The sequence below is a fragment of the Mirounga angustirostris genome, unplaced genomic scaffold (genome assembly GCF_029215605.1).
Source record: "Mirounga angustirostris isolate CCGP_5_RB_7025 unplaced genomic scaffold, mMirAng1.0.hap1 SCAF_10, whole genome shotgun sequence".
NCBI classification, from domain to species: Eukaryota; Metazoa; Chordata; class Mammalia; order Carnivora; family Phocidae; genus Mirounga; species Mirounga angustirostris.
Genome location: NW_026991718.1, coordinates 5,089,729 through 5,111,771, shown reverse-complemented (window position 1 = coordinate 5,111,771; position 22,043 = coordinate 5,089,729). Strand labels below are relative to the sequence as shown.

The following is a 22,043-nucleotide window of genomic DNA, read 5'->3' as shown; positions in this document are numbered from 1 at the left end:
TGAGCTTACGGGGAAGCGTTTTCTTCATTCCTCTTAAAAGGGTTGTACAGCATGCTTCGGGGCAATGCTCAGCATCAACCCGCTGTTGCTGCAGGGAAATCTGTCTAGCTTCTCTTATAGTTCCTGCATCACTTACTATAAACAACTTCACAAGCATTGAGTTCTGGGCTTTGGAAAAAAAAAAGTTTCCTTTTGATATTTGATCTCAAGTTCTCCAACCACATTTCCTTACTCTGCAGATGGGGCATGGCCATTCACCTGCATCAAGCTCGCTTTGTTTTTTTCTGCCTTCTCTTTTCCACTTAGCTGTTGACTGGGAAGATTTTTTAGTGTATTGTTCTTACTTGCACCCCATGCTTTTCTGAGCTCAGACTTTTCCATTCCTGAACCAGAGCCTTCACTGCCTTTTGTCAGTAGGGGCCTGCTTCCCATTATACACTGAAAATTTAGGGCTCCTATCATATGGGTCAAGAGCAATTATAAACACTTAGGCTTATTGCAGTTCCTTTTCTGTCACTTCTTGCGGTTTTCAGTGTCATTTTATTCTTTGTTTGCCTGATATTTTAAAGTTTGGTTCACACAGTGTTTTCCCCCAGGAATTGTGTCATGATTTCACTCACTTTCCTTTAAAGAAGTATTTTCTCCATGTAATAGAACTCTTTCCTCTTTTATGAAACCCTATCTGTGTCTTCTTTTTCCTCTTAGTTTTTTCCAGGATGGACTGAAAGCAGTTGAGAGCCTCAAGCCTTCCATTGAGACACTTTCAACAGACCTTCACACAGTAAGCAGCTAGTGGCTTCTCTCCCACATGAGTGTCAAAACAGTTTTTATGAAACAAATGCTTTGATTTAAGCATGGCTTCTGTATGATCCCGTGTTTGCATGCTGCGTGCGCCAGAAGCTGACAGCCTGGTGGGGCCCCGTGGAGGATGGAGTCCCCGTGGCCGTCCTCTGTTGTGGCTGGCGGGGGAGGGGGGATCTGGTAGGGGAGGCATTTGTTGAGGCGATGCCCTACGAACTCCCAGAACCTCACTGTACCTCAGCCCTGCTTCTCTCTTCTTTGTTTTGTTTTTTAAAGATCAAACAGGCCCAGGATGAAGAAAGAAGGCAACTGATACAGCTTCGAGATATTTTGAAATCAGCATTGCAGGTTGAACAGAAAGAGGTGAGGGGATTTAATTTTGAAAGATTGCACTTGTATACCTGGGTCTCAGAGGCTTTGGGACAGAAGAATGCTACATTCAGGTCCTCTAGGAGCTCACAGTTCACCCTGGGGCTGTATCAGGCCAGCACCAAGCATTTGGTTTGCTCCTTAAGTTTGGTCTTATGAAACCATCTTTTTAAGATCTGTTTATTTCAAGGGGGGAGGCATTTACTGGAGACCTGGCCTTCATGGTAGCATATAAACCCTTTTAGTGCTCTCTGGTCGTAGATGAGTAGCTCTCAAAATCTCTGTTACGTAGATACTCGGTATTTATGCCATTGATTTTCTACCTGGAACTTTGTGGTTTCTGTGGCCCCATACCAGGTGGCCACCTGCATCCTCCAGCCCTGAGATCGTGCTCTGTAAAACATGGGGAACTAGAGTCTCCTCCAGCTGCATTTCGATGAGCAGGAGACCTTAGTTTCTCTGGCATCATGTCTTTCCTGTAATCCCTTTTCTGCATGCTGACACATCCACAGTGACAATTTGTTTTGGAGGCTTTTAAAAAAATACTAAAAAGTACATTTTTAAGGTAATTCTATGATCTGTTTACTACAGGGTGGATATTATAATGTGAACTTAAACATAACCCCCTTCCTTGTACATAAAGGAATGTATTTAAATGTATAATTAATAGATTTTAGATAAATAACTATTAAACTACTTAATAGAGCATGAAGTTCACTGCAGTTTGGTATGCTCAGTTTTGAGTTCCTGTACTATAACTGAATATTGTTCTTTCTCTCCCAAATGCATTTACCTTTGTGACCGAAGTCTAGGAGAGTAAGTAGTTCAGTATTTTAATAAATTGGAGAGTTTTGCATGCTTTCTTCATGAACTTAAATTAGTTTCTTCCGTGCATACATTAATGGCCAGTAGCATTTTTAATTTTAACCCTTTCTCTGGGTTTTATTAAAGGGTAAAGAATTTGGATTCTTAAATATTACTGAAAGGAAAATTTCCAAGTTTATGGTTTATACATTTGCTGTTGTCCCTTTGTGGAAGCAGAGCGACTCATGCCCTCCCTCCCCTCCTGCTGCCTAGCTGAATTCTTCATGTCCTTCTCAACCACCCACAGCCCTGCCTCTGCTCACCCCAGCCCCAATGATCTGAGTTCCAGTTACTTCAATCAGGACATACTCCTTATGGGTTATTGGCTGTGTCTTCAAGTGCACAGATGCTTTTTCTCTAGCTAGACCTTGGCAGCTTGAGTTTGCCCTCCTGCCTTCTGGGCCTCACCAGCCATGACATTGTAGGACCATATTGCTCGTTTACTAGGTTTTTGGTAAACGTGGGTCAGCTAAGTGAGAGATTGGCAGATTGAGGTCATATGTGAGTGCTTGAAATTACCCACGGGATAGTGGCTTCCTCCCAGTCTGGAGAATATAGATCCTGACGCTTTGATATTCCCAAATGTGGATGATAAGCAGAAAAGAAGGAGAAAAAGAACTTGGAGTATGGAGAAAACAGGGGCTTAGGTTTAACTAGAAGAGGTGGTGGTAGGTGTAGGAGCCCCAATGCCGACAAAGCAGCCAGCTCCCCAGCGCAGGTCTGGGAGTGGTTGAGAGCCGCTCTTGTCTGAAAAGGAGTATCAAACCCACGAAGCTAAGCTCAGGCTTATAATAAAGGAGAGCAGAGTCTGCAGTTGAGTGGTCCTCTGGGCGCAGTGCAAAGGCCCCGTTTACTTTAGCTGTGCAGAATTAGGAGGTTTGGGAAAACTGGCTGTTGTCAGCTGGTTATTTATAGCTTTGCAGAAAAATATAACAAATCTACCAGCACAGACCAGAAGTCTTTATGGTTTGTTGTGTTTGTGTGCTTTTATTGACACCCAGCCCAGCTGCCCACAACTGCACAGAGGGATCATAAGAACCTTCTTTACTGCTCCTCTTTGGCTTTCTGCCCAAATACGGAACTCTCCAGTTTCTTGCTCGTGATTGTGTCATACTGGATGTTGTATTACGCTCTGCATTGCTTTTTGATGATGGTATTCCATAGAGTGGTTGATCTCTGAACACAGTTGTCAGTAGGAAGCAAATGTGCATAAGTGGAATTTTATATATTATTAAATACTTTTTATGATTAGGGTTCCGTCTCTTCCAGTTACAGCAAGAATTGAACGTTGGGCACTCTCATTCCCTTTTTTTTTGGATTCTCTCTCTGACTTAGCTGAAGGTGTGGATAATTTTTATTTAACATTTACAAAAATTCTTACTACCTAATTTCAATTCACGGGGTGCCTAGGTGGCTTAATTGGTTAAGCGACTACATAATTTCATTTCATAAAAATTAGGTAACGTGCCCCAAGGAAACTGCATTGATGATTGGTGTGAGCCACTGTCCTATTTCCTTCCTGTAAATCTCAAACATCAGTCATTTGGTCTAAGTGAAGAATGTGGCTCTTGCATATGGCGGCTTTGGGCTGCTTCTCTTTGTCACCCTGTAGCTACGTTTTGGGAGGGAGACTGTGCCATTATGATCCCAGTGCCCCCATACCTCACTGGCGTTTTGTATTTTTGATATTTCTGCTGTCTGTAACAAAGATTCTGATATTTGATTTTTCCACTTTTATTATGAATTTTTTCAGACTTATAGAAGAATTAAACGGTGCGGTGACTACTATATATGCACCATAGTTTTAACATCTGGCAAAGTTAAAGCCCTCCAATACTGCTCATTCTTGCATGAGCCTTCTCCTGCTTCCCCATCCCATGTACGTCCCATCTCAGTAGAGTCCTGTGGGACAGATCCCATTGCAGTGCTGGCAGATTCTCTGCCAAAACCTCATTGTTGGCATGTGGGTTCTCTGCCGTTCGCTGTTGAGAACCCAGACTCGTGCCTCTAGCGGGAGGACTCAGCCTCTGGGAGCAGGTGTTGGTAGGCTTGAGTGCTGAAACCACAATGATTTTCCCACTTTGGACATCTCAAGTGTGGTCTCTCTTCATGTCAGCTTTATGCTCCTCCCTTTTCTTTTTCTCTCTCTCTTTTTTTAAGATTTTACTTATTTACTTGAGGGAGGGCAAGCACAAGCAGGGGGGAGTGGCAGAGGGAGAAGCAGACTCCCTGCTGAGCAGGGAGCCTGATGCAGGGCTTGATCCCAGGACCCTGTGATCACAACCTGAGCTGAAGGCAGACACTTACCCGACTGAGCCACCCAGGTGCTCCAGTGCTCCCCACTTTTCAAGTGTCCCTGTCTGGTAGGAATGTGTTTGAATAGTATGTGCTGTCCAGGGAGCAGAGGTCCGTGACAGCGATAATTCTCTTCCGACTCTGGCTTTTCTGGTCTAGGCTTGTGTATCTTATCATGCCTAAATCTGGCCTTAATCACAACCCTCTGGCCAGGTGTTCACTTTCTTGTCTCTTCTGCCAAGCTCCCAGTGGCCTGACTGGCCTTCAGTTCGCCCTTCATGGAAGACTTGTTCATTGAGTCACACATTCAACTCCCATTTTCTTTTTCTCTTTCTTTCTGTTTTTTTAAAGATTTTATTTATTTATGAGAGAGAGCGAGCATGTCAGGAGGGAGAGGGAGAGGGAGAGGGAATCTGAAGCAGACTCCCCACTGAACACAGAGCCTGATGCGGGGCTCCAACTCACGATAGTGAGATCGTGATCTGAGCCAAAACGTTCAACTGATTACGCCACCCAGGCGCCCCTCAACCCCCATTTTCTTAGCAGTTACTCTAGACCAGGCACTGCACAGACAGAGTAAGATAGATACAGTTTTCACCTCTTAAAGGGCTCACAGCCTGGTAGTAGGGTCAGAAAATTGGGATACAGTGTGATGAGCGCTCCAGTGGAGGTCAGCTCCCAGAAAGGGTGTCTCCCCTGTGTGGGAGATGGGTATGTGTGCTAGGCGGGTTAGTACGTTGGGAATGAGGGTTTGGAGGATGATTCAGAGTTAGTAGAGTCCCAGCAGGTGGGGTAGGTGGGCCAGCTTCTGTCCAGGATGGAAAATTTGCCTGGGTAACTGTCTAGCAGAGCAGAAGAGCATGAATTAATCGTAGGTCTTCACTTCCTACTAGGATGGCGTGGAGCAAGTTACCTGATCTCTCCATGCCTTGGTCTCTTCATCTGTAAAATAGGAATGATACTGCCACCTCAGAGAGTTGTTATGAGATCTAGAGGATAGTCTCTATAAAGCACTTCACACATTGTCTTGATAAATAGGTTCTAGTTTGTTCGTTCATTCAACAGATACTGTGCTCCTAGATGCTGAAGAACCATAGTGAACCAAAAAATACCTAATTCCCACCACTTGTTGGTTGAACAGCAATGGCTCTTTGTGCTGTTGTCTCTGATAGGTTGCCCTTCTGCCCCCTTGACCCTCTTCCCCACTCTGATTTAGGAGCCGTCACACCCCAACCTAGACTGACCGCCCACTTGACCCTCTTCCCCACTCTGATTTAGGAGCCGTCACACCCCAACCTAGACTGACCCCCTGTTCCTGACCCCTGGCTCTGCCACTTCCCCAGTTGCCCACCTTCATCCACACTTCACTTCCTGTCCCTTCACTGCATCAGGGTTCTGCTCTGTGGTTTGGCCATGCCTACTTGCCTTATTTCTTAGGTCTTTCCAGGCACTTGATAACTGTGACCAGTAATCCAGACAACGGGCTTGCAGGGCAGGTGGTAATATATAATACCACGTGCCCACATTTACAACTTAAGTCCAAGAGAGGAGGAAAGTGTACTTGCTGGAGCCCACTCAGTAGTGTCAGGGCCAGGATTTGAACCCTGGTCTGTTCCACTGCAAGCCTGTTCTCTTTAGCCAGATTATAGGACTTTAATAATACCTTGTATCAGACAGAATCTTCTTTAAAAAATATCCAGAAATAATGGGGAATGTGTGGTAATGAGATTTGAAAACACTGTTCTTAGACCATGGCTTAGTGCTTGCTTAGCAAAGCCCCCAGCTCCTGGTTGTGTCCATGTGAGTGGACACACCTGTCATAGCCCAAGAAGGTACTTGGACGTATGTGGGACATACTTGGACGTTACAGCTCTCCCTTGGTAGAGAAACTTCAAGCATCCAGGGGTGACTCCTTGGTGATCCATTTATTACAAGAATTGTCTGAATACAGACTTTCTAAGAGGTAGACAAAGTGTCTAAGTTTGTTGTTGTTTTTTAGATTATTTATTTACTTATTAGAGCGTGAGCACACGCATGAGCAGGGGGAGGGGCAGAAGGAGAGGGAGAAGCAGACTCCCCGCTGAGCAGAGAGCCCAACATGGGGCTCGATCCCAGAACCCCGGGATCATGACCTGAGCTGAAGGCAGATGCTTAACCGACTGAACCACCCAGGCACCCCTAAAGTGTGTAAGTTTTTATGATGTTCTAGGGTCTTAGGGAGCTCAGGGATACTTCTGATGTAATGAGTAGATCTTTATATGTATAACATATGCAACATCATCACTCTTTTTTCCCCTGTTCCTGAAAATTTCACATATTAAGTCTACTGCTCATCTGGGCATTCTCTGTCTTGGCAGGACCCAATGCCTAACACTTCATATGGCCACATAAACTTTAGGGTCATGAATGGTTCCTGGGGTCTGAGAACTTGCCTGGATGTCACAGGATAGAGGATATGTGCTTATTGAAAGAACCTTAGGAGAGCCTTCTGAAGGTCCATAAAATGCCTACTTAACCTATGTGCTTCAGACATAGGGACAGTCTCCACATTGTGAGGCTCACTCAGTCAAGTCCTGGGCATCCTTGGCTTTTCTAAGAAGTGCAGAGTGTGATGGAGAGTCTCCGAGAGTCAGGGTAACGTGGATACCCCAGCCCCCAGCCAGTCGCCTCTCTGTGTTAGATTCTTCTTTTTCCCAGAAGTAAAGGCTCTTTTCTCTTGGATTGTATTCCATTGAGTTGCAGTCTTGGTTATGTGAAAAGGCAAACTTCATTTGTCACCCCTTCACCTGATGAGGTATTGTATAAAATACCTCTATGAACAGGTGAAGAAAGGCTGTTTTTGTTGGATCACTTAGAAGTCACCTTGAAGATGCTGAAATAATTAGTTCTAAAGCAGATTCAATTTTATGTCAAATAGAATATATTCCTCTTATTTACACATTTTACATTGTACAGCTTCAGATTTGCCTCCACTTTTTAATTGATTCAAGAAATGTCTGGTCTAAAGAATAAAACCATAATTGCTTCCTTAAAGTCTGGCAAAGGGTCTGATTCTGTTGAAAAGAAGAATGCCCTTTTTCCTGTTCATAAGGCCTGTGAGCATTCTGATTAATATGCTCGGCGTGAACACATTCGCAGTGTTGTCACATGATCCCACCACTTACTTTGTGCAGGGTTTTTTTTCCTCCCTAAATCAATAGTCGTATTTCTTGGTTGTGCAGTTTAGTCTTTTGACAAGTTTATTTTTAGTCTTTCACAGGGATTCGTATAGGTGAACAGCACTTCTCTGTTTCTCCTCCACTGCATTTATTCCCAATGATGCATAAAGCTGGGTTTGCTCTAGATTTCTAGTGCTAATATTCTCCCCTTCTGAGAGAGTGTGGAAATTGGCACCATCCTCACCTGATGAGTGAGTTGTTTGCCCGTCTGGAGGCAGGAGTGCTGCGTGAACTCTCTGTGAAGAATGAGGATGTTTCTCCTATTTTGGGGTCTATTTGTCTAGGCTCTGTTGTCAATTCAGTGATGGGATGCCTGAGCACGTTATTTGATTTCTCAGATCAAGATTTTCTTTTGATTTTCCTTATTTGCAGAGTAGTCCCATATATATCTCACAATTAAAAAGTCAGTGCTAAAAACAAAACAAAACAAAACGCCTGTGCTAGACAGATCATGTTCATGGAATGGAGGATTTAATACTATTCAGGTGGCCACAGCCCCCTTACTGATCTGCAGATTCAGTGCCATCCCTATCAAATTCCCCCCTTCCTTTTTGCAGAAATTGACAAGCTGATTCTAAAACTCATAAGGAAATGCAGGGGACCCAGAATAGTCAAAACAGCCTTGAAAAAGAACACAAGTTGGAGGACTCACACTTCCTGATTTCAAGATTCACCACTAAGCTATAATAATCAAGACAGTGTGGTACTGCTGCAAGGTTAGGCTTACTGATCAGTGAAACAGAATTGAGAGTCCAGAAATAAACCCTTATACATATGGCCAATTGTTTTTTCAACATGGGTGCTAAGACAATTCAGTGAGGAAAGAATAGTCTTTTCAACAAGTGTTGCTGGGACAACTGGATAGCCACAAGCAAAGGAATGAATTTGGACCCCTACCTCACACCATAACCAAAAATTAACTCAAAATGGATCAGAAACCTAAGTCTAAGAGCTGAAACTCGGATTCTTAGAAGAAAACATAGGTATAACTTCATGATCTTGGAGTAAGCCAGGGTTTCTTAGATGTGACATCTAAAGTATAAATGACAAAAGAAGCAATAGATAAATTTCATCAAAATTTAAAATGTTATGCTTCAAAAACCTTTAAAACTGTCAAGAAGTGAGGTGGCTAGCTGTTGCCTTCAGATGAAGTCGGTAACTCTGACTCAGGTCTGTCTGTCCCTTCTACCACTTGGCCACTTTGTCTGAGCTACACTAGCTGTCCTGATATCCACAGAGGATGACCACAGCCACCACTTTCCTCTCCATGCGTCTGTGTGTTACTCTCCCTTTATTCTCCATCTCTGCTTGCTTTCGTCTCGAAAACTCCGTCCCTCCAGACTCCTGTGGCTTCCCCGACTTGGCCCTTCACTTCTAGAGTACTTGTGTACTTGGTCCGGATCACTTTGACTTCTTCATCAGGCAGTGCCTAGTTTCCCCAAGGATGGTGGAGATGAGACTGTGTCTTGGGACATCTTCTGGTGAGGGCACATGGAAGGAGCATCGAGGGGGAGGTTGGAATTCCCTTCCATTCTCCTCTCTGGCCCTAACAGGCTCTGCATCTTAACCAAATCACGTATTTTCATCGTGTTTCTATTTCCTCCATTATGAAATGGAGCAGTTGGGAGCTTCTCAATAAACAGTTGGCCTGTGAACTCTGTTCATGTTTTGCTCCCCCGTTTCCTACGTCTGCCAGAATTTCCAGTTCTAGTATGGACAGTTCCTTTCCACGCTCGGCTCAGGGCTTCTGATACCATCTGTTCAATAGTTGAGCGCCCACTGGATGCCTGGGGTAGCTGAAGACCGGAGTTTCCAACTGTGGCAGATTCTCTGCTGACCAAGTGCACAGTCTGCCCTGAGGCTGAGGCGGTTAGGTTCAGTGCTTCGGCCCCTTTGCTGGGTTGATGGATCAGGAGGGGAATATTGTTCAACACCTGTTATGTACCGGGTGTTCACACGTGTTCTCTTACTCAGACCTTACTATATTTATCATTTTACTGGGTATTGTTTTCCTATTTTCCAAGGAAGAAACTGAGGCAGGGAGCGTAAGTGACTTGCCTACAAGTAAGAGGTGGAACATTGGGGATTTTTCTTGCTTAAAAGTGCTGCCTTTTCTAACACATATGTTACCTTTCTTCTGAAAGCTGCTTTTGCCACACCAGGAGCTTCTTGCCATTATCAGGGACTTAAGGCTCATAATTAAGTAAAATCTGTAACTTCCAAATAGCTCATTCTCCATCAGCTAGTTCGGGGATGCTGGTTTGACATTTACTTCTCCAGCCTTGCAGGTGGCATTAACGAATTCCTGGGTATGACTTTTATGCCCTTTTTTTTTTTTTTTTTTGGTGTGCTGATAGATGACATTTCTCTAATTTAAAAAAATGTAAGGATGGCTTTTTTAAAACTTGGAATCTGGACAGGATTAAAAGCAACTTCTCGACCATTTTTAGGATCCACAAATTCGCCAGAGTACAGCCTATAGTTTACATCAGCCTCAGGGAAACAAAGAGCACGGGACTGAGCGGAACGGCAATCTCTATAAGAAGAGCGACGGGTAAGTGGCCGTGGGGCTGGAGGTGATGTGCGCGTGGGTCTCCTGCGCCCAAAATTGCTCAACTCTTTTCTTTCCCATTTATCTCTAAGGATCCGAAAAGTGTGGCAGAAAAGGAAATGTTCAGTTAAAAATGGTTTCCTGACCATATCCCACGGCACCGTAAGTATTCTCTTTTAATTCGGGGGCTGCTGCAGGGAGGTGAGTGGGGGATGCCAGCCACTGGGCACGCTCTGGCCTTGACAACGCCTTTTAAAGACAACCGCCCCCCCACCTCAGCTAGGAGAGCGCATCTGGGGTCCTTCTCGATGTGGTGCACCTGTCCCCTGTTCACGCTGCTCCAGCTGGGGAGAGCCTTGTGTCGTTCACTGCCTGACTGGGTCGGCGGTCTTCATTTAGACGCCAGTGGCTTCCAGAAACAAACAGCCCACCACTTCCCAGCTGTCTTTGTCTCTGGAAATCGAATATCCTGCTTGGGAAGATGCCTACTTTTCCATTAGAGGGGAAGCGTTTCGGTGGTCAGTACACTGGGAATCCGAAATCCAAGAGAAGAGAGATTTCAGTCATGTATTGTAGAAATCTAACACACTGCGCCCAACCTTAATCAAGACCTTTTTCTGTCATCCTGTGTATAAGAGTCCTTGCAAGAAACGGAGGCCTCTGTGTGTAGCCTATTGAAAAACCAATCAATCTGAATAAAATGATTTACTAATCTATCTTCCAGACCAGGGATTTTAACCACAGTTACAAACACAGCCTTTCACACCGTGGTGCTCTCTCCCACGGTGGCTTAGGTGTATCATGCCTTACCTGGTATGACAGAATCTGATAAATACCACGTAGGCTGGTAGACATTTTTGAAAATGTCTAAAGGCTGAGTTGTTGCTATTTTGGGACTAATGAGAACACTGATGGTGGCCAGCATTTCTGTTCCCCAAGCAGAAGGCCTGGTACTATGTGCATACAAGCAGCCCCAGTCCTGTGAGTGCATGGGAGTAGAGATGACCCGGAGTCTTTGTCATTCCCCCCAACCCCCCTTTCCCACCAGTTCCCCTGGTGAAAGGCAGAGATGGGCAGGAGCACAGCTGTAGACAGGTAATAGCTCAACGTGAGTTCCAGAGAAACAGCTCTTCTCATGACTCATGCATAAGGAAACAGAGTAAAACCTCCCTTGAGCCTCGATTGTGTCCCACTAGGGGCCCCTTCGTTTTCACTGACTGCTTGGGGAAGAGAGAGAGACTGGGCCCTAGCATACGTTCAGTGTCTATAGGGATCTCTTGGGACCTTTGGCCTAGGAGATTGAATGTGTCTCTTGCCTGGGCAAATAGAGATCATTTCTCTTTTCTAAAATCCAGCCTTCACTGGCCTCCTTCATGGTCACAACATCACTCCCAGGGCTGTGCAGTTTGGATCCTGATGTGATGTTCTTTCCGTATAGACAAATGCCTGAGTGTTGGGGAGGAGTGCTATAGACTCAGGGAGGCTGATCTATCTAGTCACCATGCCTCTTTAAAATTAAGACCACAGACTGGATGATGGCCAGGTTCCATCCCTGCTCCAAACACCTGTGTTTCTGTGCTCTGCTTTCAAATTGTTTTCTACTCAGTTGTTTGTTTTAATTCAGGTTTATTGCCTCCATGCAGAAAATTTCACAGAGTAAGACTGAGTTTCATTCTGTGCCTCTTTACAGCTCTTAAGTCATTTGGTATATCTGCCTCATTAAAGCATTCTGCTAGACCCAGAGCCTCGGCTTAAGCTGGCGAGTGGTTCTCCCTCCGAGAGAGAAATGAAAACAGGCCTAGTAATCCTTTGCTCACAGTGTAAACTTGGGCTCACATCACTTCCATTACTTCTCCCTAGAAGATGCAGAGGCTCAGTTTCCTTTAAATGTTGATGGGTTGCTCCGGTTTTTGGCAGGTAGTAGTTATAGCTAGCTTTACTAGCGTGCTGACAGCTCACCTTGTCACGCAACTTGCATATTTAGTAAGTGCTTTGTGTTTAGGGGGATCCCCGTCTAGGGAATCTCTGTGCGCTCTCTGTGACTCACCGGGCCCTTCGCAGCCTGGGCTGGGTGCCGTGGGAGCAACCCTGCCTCTGGCCCTCTGCCTTGCCAGGAAGACCAGAGGGTTCCTAAAGCAGGGCCTATACACATACCAGAGAGCTGTCCTTTTCTCCTAATTCTGTGTGCATTCTGCTTGCTCTGGAAAGCAGAATCCGCCCCCCAACACACACACACACACACACACACACACACACGCCACTGCACTCAGTGTTCATGGGCAGTGATGTGAATTAACCTCTGCCGAGAAAGGGATTTGAGAGGTGCCTTTTTGTTTGATTTTGTTTGGATTTGGCTCCTTTGTAGCCAGCGTCTCCCTGAGTAGGCTAATTTATCATCGGGGGAAAAGGACAGTTGTTCACAAAGACCTGATTGAGTAAATGGGGATCTAAGAGCGGTAGCTGGCGCTCAGTGGAGAATCAGATCTTTACATTGTGGAATCACGGGGTGTATTTGTGCCATTTGGAAAACCAGTTTTTTCCCAGGAAGCTGGCAGCCTTTGGGAGAGGAGACTGTTGTGTCCTGTATTCTAGCAGAGGGACGGTGATAACATCCGGATGGATTCAGTGAAAGCTGTAGTTGGTATTCCCTGTTAGCCAAGGTTAATTGTGTTTTCTGGCACTGAGAAAAGTGATCCTTGGGACAAAATAACTAATTGAGTATCATCTTTGCCAAGTGCATCACTTTGCCACACTGCCAAAGACTGGAGACTTTTTAAACTGGAAGAAATGTCCCCTGGTTATTATGTAGTCTCATTTTTTTTAAATGATCATCAATCATGAAGAATACAGACTTCCTATTAAAGGCCTGAGAAATTGGAAAAAATAGAATGGCATTATTAAAATGAGAGGAGCTCTGATAATCAGTGCCTTGAGTCAAACACAAAATCTATAGATCTCTTTCCTGATCCTTCCTTTCTATTAAGGCAGAGCTTTTCAAATTAAGCTCTCAAAGAGCACTGGTATCTGATGCATTAGGTAGAACTGTTCTATAGCTGAATTCAGTGATGACACCATTTCTCTCAAATTGCAGCAGGGGAGAGAATTAAAAGGATAGAGTTTTCTCTATTTAAAAATTTTCTCCTGTAGATTTTTTCTTACAGCTTTTGTGTCAGCTACTCCTTAATCTGGATGGACAAATAGCAAACATTTATTAATGTAAAACATACAAGCTGACATCTTCAGCAGTATCAGCTGTTCTGAGTTTTGGGGACCTACTCTGACAGCTGTTACTTTGAACATGTAGCCACATTTGTGCCTTCAGAATTATTCCTACTTCAAATAGAGGCCCTGAATATTTTCCCATGTCTTGTGCTGTTTGTACATGTGAAGGACAGTCTGTCTTTGAGGGTAGCTGTCTTGGTAAGAATGAGCAGCTTTCCCCATGGCACAGGGAAGATGGAAGGATACAAGTTAGAGGGTGGTTTTAATTCAGTTGTGCTTTTTTGTGGCACTGAAAGGTATGCACAGATATGTCCAGGTCCGTGCCTCTGCTTTCCATGGAAATCCATGTGCTGCAGTTAAGAGCTTGTGCTCTGAGCCCAGGCTGCCCTTGGCTCAAATGTTGCTTCACTGCCCCCAAGCTCTGTAAGATTCATCACATTACTTAGTCTATCTGGGCCAGTCCCTCTGTCTATAAAACTGGAGCAGTTCCTACCTCAAAGGTCAGTTAAGGAAAATTAAATGAGTTATTTTATTAAAAATTCTTAGAACAGTAGTACCTGCCTCCTGTAGGCAAATCATAATAATGATGATGATGGTTTTTAATTGCTGAGTAAATGTAGCTACTCTTACTATTCAGAATTATCTTCTTGTGCATGAAAGTTTTTTTTTTTTTTTTTTTTAAGATTTTATTTATTTATTTGAGACAGAGAGAATGAGAGACAGAGAGCATGAGAGGGAGGAGGGTCAGAGGGAGAAGCAGACTCCCTGCCGAGCAGGGAGCCCGCGTGGGGCTCGATCCTGGGACTCCAGGATCATGACCTGAGCCGAAGGCAGTCGCTTAACCAACTGAGCCACCCAGGCGCCCCATCAAAGTGTTTCTGTGTACACCAGCCCCTCTTACTGCTCCTGTGCCTGAGATCCAGTGGACACCAGCAGTTTGGAAATAGGCCAGGAACATCCCCTAGATGCATATATGTAGTTGTGTGATCACAGGAGGTGACAGGTAGACAACTACTTTATGCGGTCAAGTATGTGGTTGCATCGTGGTGTGGTCAACCACTTGGCGCTGTAGAAATATATTATTTGGTGGACTGGTTCCTAGATGAGCCAGGTAATTTTGTTGGTAAAGATCCAAAATTGGATTGATGGTACTTTCACTTGGAATTGTCAAGGTTTGCAAGATTGGATAGAGCTTGAAGTCTTTTAATACTGATTTCTGACGATTGAAGGATTCTGTTAGGCATCTACGACTGTGGAGAATATCCAGTGAATTTCATATGAGAGATGAGCCCAGCATGGCTACAGACCAGGAGAGTCTGGTCCACCCTTTTTATCCAACTTCTGTTTTTACCCCACCTTCCTTTTATCAAACCCAAACTTCACACTGCAAGGATCCATCCTATTTGAATGGAGACTATGCTCCCTTACCCCTACCCTGAGTTTAGTGGAAAGGAGTTTATAAATGAATGAAGGTCTCACAGGTCTGCCCAGGTGTGGATGCTCATGTGTGTGTTTCTCAATGAATGCCAAATCCAAGCTTTCACAACCTGTAAATGTGGCTGGTGGCCACAGGTAGGGTGAATAAAAGGTTGACGTATACGGCATTTTATTTGATCTTTTCCTTGTGCAGCTTGGGAGGTGGGTAAGATAAGCCCATTCATATTTGGAGATTTCTCCAAGATTTCTGAGAGACATTTTACCATTGATATTTTTTTTTCCCCTAAAATTATCTTATCCTTTGATCTTTGCCCTTTTTTGGACTAATTATGGTGGTTTTTGAAATGGTAATAAAATACCCATTTTGACATCTGTCTGACAAAAATGTATTATGATCTTTTGTTGCCACTGTGTTGGGAGGGATTCGGGGTACTTATGTGAATGAGATGGGTTTTGTTAAAACTTAAGTGACAAATGGTTAGCATTTAGGATTATCAATCTGTTACCTGTTGTGACTTCAAAAAGTAGGGAAAATAATTTCTCTGTCATTTTTGTGCTATGAGATTTCTTTCCTTGGAAGTGAGTGTTTACACTCAGGAAAACACTTCTAAGATCACCAGAAATTGAGCTTGGTGCCTAAGTCACCCAGCCAACCATCTGTGTCATCAGTAGGAATTGGGACAGATGTCTCAGAGCATTAGCCGTGGAGCATTTTGATCTCAGGGAGCCCACGCCCATCAGCCTCACAGCAAGCATCACTTGCGCCCTGGCTGGGTAGGTGTGGGGCCACCAAGTGTCCCTCACAGGAAGTGGCAACTGCCTTCCAGGGAGCTGAGATTTAAGGACATGCTGTGTTGTGCCTGCCTACATAAAATCTGCCTTCTGCAAGCCATCTTTGCAAACTAGTGGAAATCCTGTTCTTGCTGTATTTTTTTTAAAAGATTTTATTTATTTCAGAGAAAGAGAATGGGAGCAGGGGAAGGGGCAGAGGGACAAGCAGACTCCCGGCTGGGTGCAGAGCTGGACACAGGGCTCAATCCCAGGACTCTGAGATCATGACCTGAGCTGAAGGTGGACACTTAACAGACTGAGCCCCCCAGGCGCCCCATGTTCTTGCTGTATTTTAATGAGAAATGATACCATATGATTTTCTCCTCCTTCCCACACATCTCCCTATTTCTCTGTTTTTAAACAGGCAAACCGGCCTCCGGCAAAGCTCAACCTATTAACCTGCCAAGTGAAGACCAACCCCGAGGAGAAAAAGTGTTTTGACCTTATTTCACGTAAGTTTATTTCTCCACTAGAGAAATGATTTTCAGCTCTCTGCTGGGGCGTCAATCCCATTTCAAAAAATTGATTGTCAAGGAGAAATGCCTTCACATGACATACATGCTTCCTCTTTCCACTCATAACTGTTTGTTTGCCAGTCCCTCCAGTTTAGGAACTGACGCTGAGGGCGGCCCTGCTCTCCTCATGGGCCCCCGTAAACAAGGAGATTAGACTAGATCAGCCCCTTGAGCCTAAAATCTCCTCACTTAACTATAAAGAAGGACGATTCTGTGTTGTCAAAGCTTCCATGGTTTGGGTGATGTTAGAAATGCTGCACCCCTAACATGGTAAGGTCTTCAGAGCCCTGGAAGCATTCATTTTTGAAATTGTTTTGTCTTCCCCACCACAGAATTTGTCTTTTTGCTTCGGTATGCTTTTCTTTTTTGTGGTGTACACAAAAGAATCACCACAGAACCATCTGTTGTGATGAGTGTCTACTCAGCGTCCCTAAGAAAGGAAAGGACTAGTGTGTCTTGAAACAAGATTGGCCTTTGTTCATGGCACTTTTAGGTGGCAGGGTTACAGTTTGGGGGGAGGAAGGAGCCAGATCCCCTTTCAAAGGGGGTCACAACGGGTTTAGGCACAAGAATTGTGTTTATAGAGGAAAAGTCTAGAATGTGCATTTTAGGAAGGTGCTCTTAGGAAGGTGAGCACAGTCTTAATTGCCTCAGTATCCAGAGCATGACGTGGCTAGTTTTTAAGATGTCTGTTGGATTATATTACTGAGGGCTAAGAAGTTATTTCTTATATGATTTATTGCTCACAGCAAGCTTAGGAGGTAATTATTACCACCTCCACTTCTCTGGATGATGAGACGGAGGCCCATGGCCATTCATCCTTGTACCCTGTTGTCCCCGTTGTAATGCGCACTGTACTAAGTTGGAGGAGAGCCTTGAGCAGTGTGATGTGTGTGAAGGGTTTGGGCATTGTTCTGTCCTTCAGATTCTAGACTAATTTGTAATATTGACTTTATCCTGCTTTAAACCCCATGTCCTTCCTAAGTCTTGTGAGGGCCACAGATGTGTCTACCCCTCTGTACTCTCAGATCCTTCATTCACACGAGACAGTGTAAACGTGCAGGACTGACCGTAGTTTACAGTGGGATCGAGGGGCGCCTGCGTGGCTCAGTGGGTTGAGCATCTGACTTGATTTTGGCTCAGGTCCTGATCCCAGGGTCATGAGATCAAGCCTCGTGTCAGGCTCCACACTCAGTGGGGAGTCTGCTCGAGATTCTGTCTCTCCCTCTCTCCCTGTACCCCCTGAGCTCTCCCTCTAAAATAAATAAATAAATCTTTTTAAAAAAATAATAACATGGGATCGCTCCTGGGGTTACCTGCCTTCAGAGAGCAATAGAGTTTTATGTAAAGGGAGAGACCTTGTTGGTATAAGCTGATGTCAGCAAGTGGCTGGGGACCACTCGGAGGCTTTAGGCCATCCTTTTTCTGAAGCAATAACCCATGATAAGCAGTGTGTCACCCTTCAAGACCTGATGGGCTCTTAGTAGTTAACAGAGCTTGCCCGAGCTGCGCGCACACGGGGAGGCAGAGGTGAACATCCCTCTACTTGCCCTGTTCCCTCCAGCACCCCTGCGGGGGCCCCGTGAGATGCACAGAGGCATTTACTTCATACTTGTAAACAACCCCGAAGCACTCCCCAACCTACACATTTGTAACTACTGGTCAGGCACCAAGGAGGGTCAGTAGATGGTAAGTGTGCCCTGCTCCCTACCAAGCGTGAATTATTGCATTCCCTGGACGTGTGGGAAGGCGGGCCTGTGTAAATCTGGTTTCGTGTGAATGCTCTGGCAAGCCGGCATTTCCCAAGGTTCCATCAGTATCTTTGCTCTACTATCTAATGCATAATAAACATCTTTGGGCAAGGGCTTCCTGCCTCTGATACCCAGAAGGGCTTCCCGAATTCGGTTTGAGGCACTTTTGTAAATTTGCCAGAGTCCATTGTCATTCTTTGAAAAATGCTTCTTTCTTCTTCTTCCCACCGTCCTTTAGTGGGTAGAGTGAATCCCAATCCTACGAATTTTTCATCCTAGTTTTCAAAAGGTGTTACTCTCCTAGGAGTAGTTGTGGTGAAAATGCTTTGTCGAAGCGGTATGTGGGTTTAGTTGTCACAGAGAAGCCTGAAAACCGGCCAGGAGTCCTCCAGGGAGACGCTGCCAAGTGGTGAAGCCTTGATTTGTCGAGCATCCCGAGAAGGTTGGGGCTCGGGGTCATGTCTGATCGTGCCTGAGTCGGGACACGAGGCTGTCGCCCTCTCTGTTCCTCCCCCACCTGCTAGCCAGGCTACTGGGACACATAGCTCGAAGATGCGTTTGAGCTCTTCAAACATTTGGGTGGTTGGAGAAATAAAAGTCAAGCTGCACGATCATGGGCAGTGAGGAAGATACTTCAGCTGTGGGTGTCTCAGGCCCCCAGAGTCACCCTCCTCCTGGGAAGCCATCCTGAAATGGCTCAGGCAGCCCGGAAGAGTAAGAGACTGACAGCTGGCTTCCGTTGGTTCCCTGCAGGGCCCTCCGTTACCATTCTTTCCCCCAGCAGGCATTCCCCACTCGGAGCCAGCTGTAAATGGGCCTGGGCTCCTCAAGGAGGGCGTTTCTGTGGCAAGGCCAGGCCTTCAGGAGTTCGTCCAGCTCCGTTGCCCTCAGATTGACCCCCACCCTTTGCAAACTCAAGTCCTGCACCACTGTCCTCAATCACACCGTCACCCTTGGCAGGATGGAAGGTGCAAGAGAATTTGCAGGTGACCTAGGTCAGCGGCAGCCTGAATAAGATGGACCAGGAGCCAGGGTCTTTCCAGGTCCACACACTGGGGCTGTGGCCAGCTGGAGCCGGAGCCTCACGTAGAGAGGCAGCCCTTCCCAGCCCCCAGCTACCATCTTCTCTTGCTTTTTCTTCTCTCAGAGCTGAAGCTGCTAGAAACTGCTCTTGAGTTTATATATAAGCATCTCGAAAGTGTCTGTAGGAGGGAATTCTTACTTGGAAGTTTTCACAGAGCATTTCGCCTGCTCCTCACACGTCAGAATATAGAATTGGCCAAAGGAAATGGGCTGCTCCCCTGGCCGCCTCGATTCTCCCCCTGGAGCTGTGCGGGTCTGGCCAGGAGGCAGCTCAGTGAGAGACAGAGCCCCTAACACTACCCACCACAGCACAGCTTCCCGAGAACTCTGAGAGGCCCTCCGTGTGGGGGGTGGCTCTGCGCCTCCAGGCCCTGCCTCCGGCTGAGGCCATTCACATCAGGGCCGGAGGTGGGAGCCGCAGAAGGGGCATTGCTCCCTCTTTCCGGCACTGGCACCTCCGCATGGCTCAGCCTCTGACCGCTGACTCCCGAAATTCAGTTCATATTTCTGAACTTGAAACTGTTCTCTTAAGTCCTGCTCCTCTCCTCGGTGACGGGGTGGGGTTAGATCAGGGGTGTCGTTCTGTCCCCCCTTAGTGTGAGAAAAACGGTAGAACAGGGTGGGAAGAAGCAAATGGGACCATGAGTCGAAGACCTGATTCCTCTGCCGCTGGCTGTGTTTGTCTTTGCCGCTTGCCCTCCGTGGGCCTCGGTGTCCCTCCAGCCAGCCCGCCAGGAGCCGCGCTCAGGACCAGCCTGCTTCCAGGGCTCTGAAGACCACTGCTGGAAGACGACGTGTGAGCTCATTCAGAGGGGCCCCGAGGGTTCTGTGCGTCCCCAAGGACAGTCACTGCTCTGCTCTCTGCAGAAGTTGGGTCTCCTCCCTTTTTTCGTTCTGTTTGGTTTTAAATTTAATTTTCCTTTTTGGCTTTGTTTTGGACTCACTGTAGACAGAATCTCTGTATATCCCTCACCAGCCCCCTGATGGCTTGTCTGGTAGTATATGGTACGTGTTACCGGCCATGTGTACTCTGTCAAAACCTGGGAATCTGGGCGCCTGGGTGGCTCAGTCGTTAAGCGTCTGCCTTCAGCTCAGGTCACGATCCCAGGGTCCTGGGATCGAGCCCCGCGTCGGGCTCCCTGCTCAGCAGGAAGCCTGCTTCTCCCTCTCCCACCCCCCCTGCTTGTGTTCCCTCTCTCGCTGTGTCTCTGTCAAATAAATAAAATCTTTTAAAAAAACCCCAAAAAACCCGGAGATCAACATTGGTGATGCTGTTCACGAGGAGTCTTACATGGTTCGGGCGTTTCCGCCGGTGCTCGGGACTCCCTGCAGGATCCCGCGGTTCGTTTTTACTTCATCTTCATCTGCTACTGGCTGTGGCAACGTCAGAGCCTTTCCTGGTCTTCCATGACCTTGATACTTGTTTTGAAGAAGATTGATCGGTTTTTTGGTCACCTGTCCCTCAACTTGGATTTCTCTGATGCTCTCCCACAATTGGACTGAGGTTCTGCACTTCTGGGAGGAATAGCACATCCCGTGCCCCTCTTCTCTGCTCCGTGCACAGGGGTCAGCAGTCTGGGACAAGCCTTGTAGACGCTGCTGTGTTTTCACATGGCTGTGTGTGAGCCTACGGTCTCACATCCCGTCATCACCTGGCTGTCCCTCCTGCTTCGCCCTGCAACACAGCACTCCCATGGCCTGCTAGAATGCCTCCTCTTTCTAAGAAGGCCAGAAAACTTCTCAGATACTCATGAGGACAGGCTTTTATTATTCAAAGGGCTGTAACAATTACTTTTGGGGGGACCAACTTTGTAGCAAGTTAAAAAGCAAAGCTTTTGAAAACATGTTGATGGTTTCCGGCCCTGAATAGCTTCGGCCTGGGTAAGTTTCATCTCTTTATGAACTGGAATGGAGGGCAGGGCAGGTTTGTGAATTTGGATGATAAAGCCACAATCCCCCAGAGCAAGGGCAAGCAAGGCATGGAATGACACGAGGGAGGGCTCGGTTCTCTAGAGATGGTTCATTTCCTAGCGGAGAGTTGCGGTTATTCCTGAGGTTAGTTATAAACCACTTTCTGCTGGAATCCTGTGCGGATTACCGTGCAGGCTCACAATTGACAAACTCCTCTTGCCATGCAGATGACAGGACGTACCACTTCCAAGCGGAGGACGAGCAGGAATGTCAAATGTAAGTTCCTTGGAGGTGGGCCTTGGGGCCAGGACCTCGCAGTCCTTGGGGCTTTAACACAGCATCTCTGTTGTTTTTCTAGATGGATGTCTGTGCTGCAGAACAGCAAAGAAGAAGCTTTAAACAATGCATTTAAGGGGGATGACAATACCGGGGAAAATAACATAGTCCAAGAGCTGACAAAGGAGATCATCTCCGAAGTGCAGAGGATGACGGGCAATGACGTGTGTTGCGACTGTGGGGCACCAGGTGACACCCTCCCCCGTCCCTCCCCCCAGCTTTGGGACAGTCACATCTCATTCCGATTCACAGACCAGTCACCGATTTTCCCTTTCACTACAGACCCGGCGGTGCCCGGGCGGCACACAGCTGCGTCCTGGGCTGTGTGCAGACCTTTGGGGGTGGAGGGTGGAGGGTGGGAAGATGCCTACCTCCGGGCCCCGCACAGGGCAACACGAAGATGGCCTGATGGAGCTGAAAAGATTAGAAGCTTTTTAAGAAATGAAAACGGAAGCACAGAAGGCAGGTGAAACCAAGGTCATCTGCTCATTATGTTGACTGTGTGGCCGTGGAGGGGTGGCTTTTCCCGGGATTTACTCCATCCTCTCTTTGTGCTGCTTTGTAGAACTTCTAGCCGCTGTTTAGTCTGTGATGCTGGGAGAGCCACTTTCTTTGTTAGGTATCGGTTTTCCTGTATGGAAGGCGAAGGAACTGGCCGAGAATGTTTTCGGGTCCCTCCCAGGTGCACGTTCTGTGAAATGAGATGTTTATTCTTCATTTTGATGAAGCCTCTCAGGGGCTTCATTTTTTTTAATCGACATAGAGTATCATTGTAGATTTTAATAGCTAGTATTTTAAAAGCCTAAGGAGTGGATTTCTTCTGACTAAGATGGAATGGTGCCGTGAGGTCCGGGGAGCT

The 22,043-nt window shown here is 46.3% G+C and overlaps 1 protein-coding gene across 7 annotated transcripts in view; it reads left to right on the top strand.

Moving 5' to 3' along the window:
* The window catches only part of ASAP2 (ArfGAP with SH3 domain, ankyrin repeat and PH domain 2), a 168,161-nt gene that overhangs the window by 109,755 nt on the left and 36,363 nt on the right, over positions 1 to 22,043 (top strand). For all 7 annotated transcript variants that reach the window (XR_010405406.1, XR_010405405.1, XM_045884057.3 and 4 more), the window contains 7 exons: positions 706 to 781; positions 1,078 to 1,164; positions 9,998 to 10,101; positions 10,191 to 10,260; positions 15,953 to 16,040; positions 21,076 to 21,124; positions 21,207 to 21,373. Coding sequence is in view for 5 of the 7 variants with exons in the window: in XM_045884057.3 (XP_045740013.1) it covers positions 706 to 781; positions 1,078 to 1,164; positions 9,998 to 10,101; positions 10,191 to 10,260; positions 15,953 to 16,040; positions 21,076 to 21,124; positions 21,207 to 21,373 (641 nt within the window). In the remaining 2 variants the exon portion in view is untranslated. The remainder of the gene's footprint in view (positions 1 to 705; positions 782 to 1,077; positions 1,165 to 9,997; positions 10,102 to 10,190; positions 10,261 to 15,952; positions 16,041 to 21,075; positions 21,125 to 21,206; positions 21,374 to 22,043) is intronic.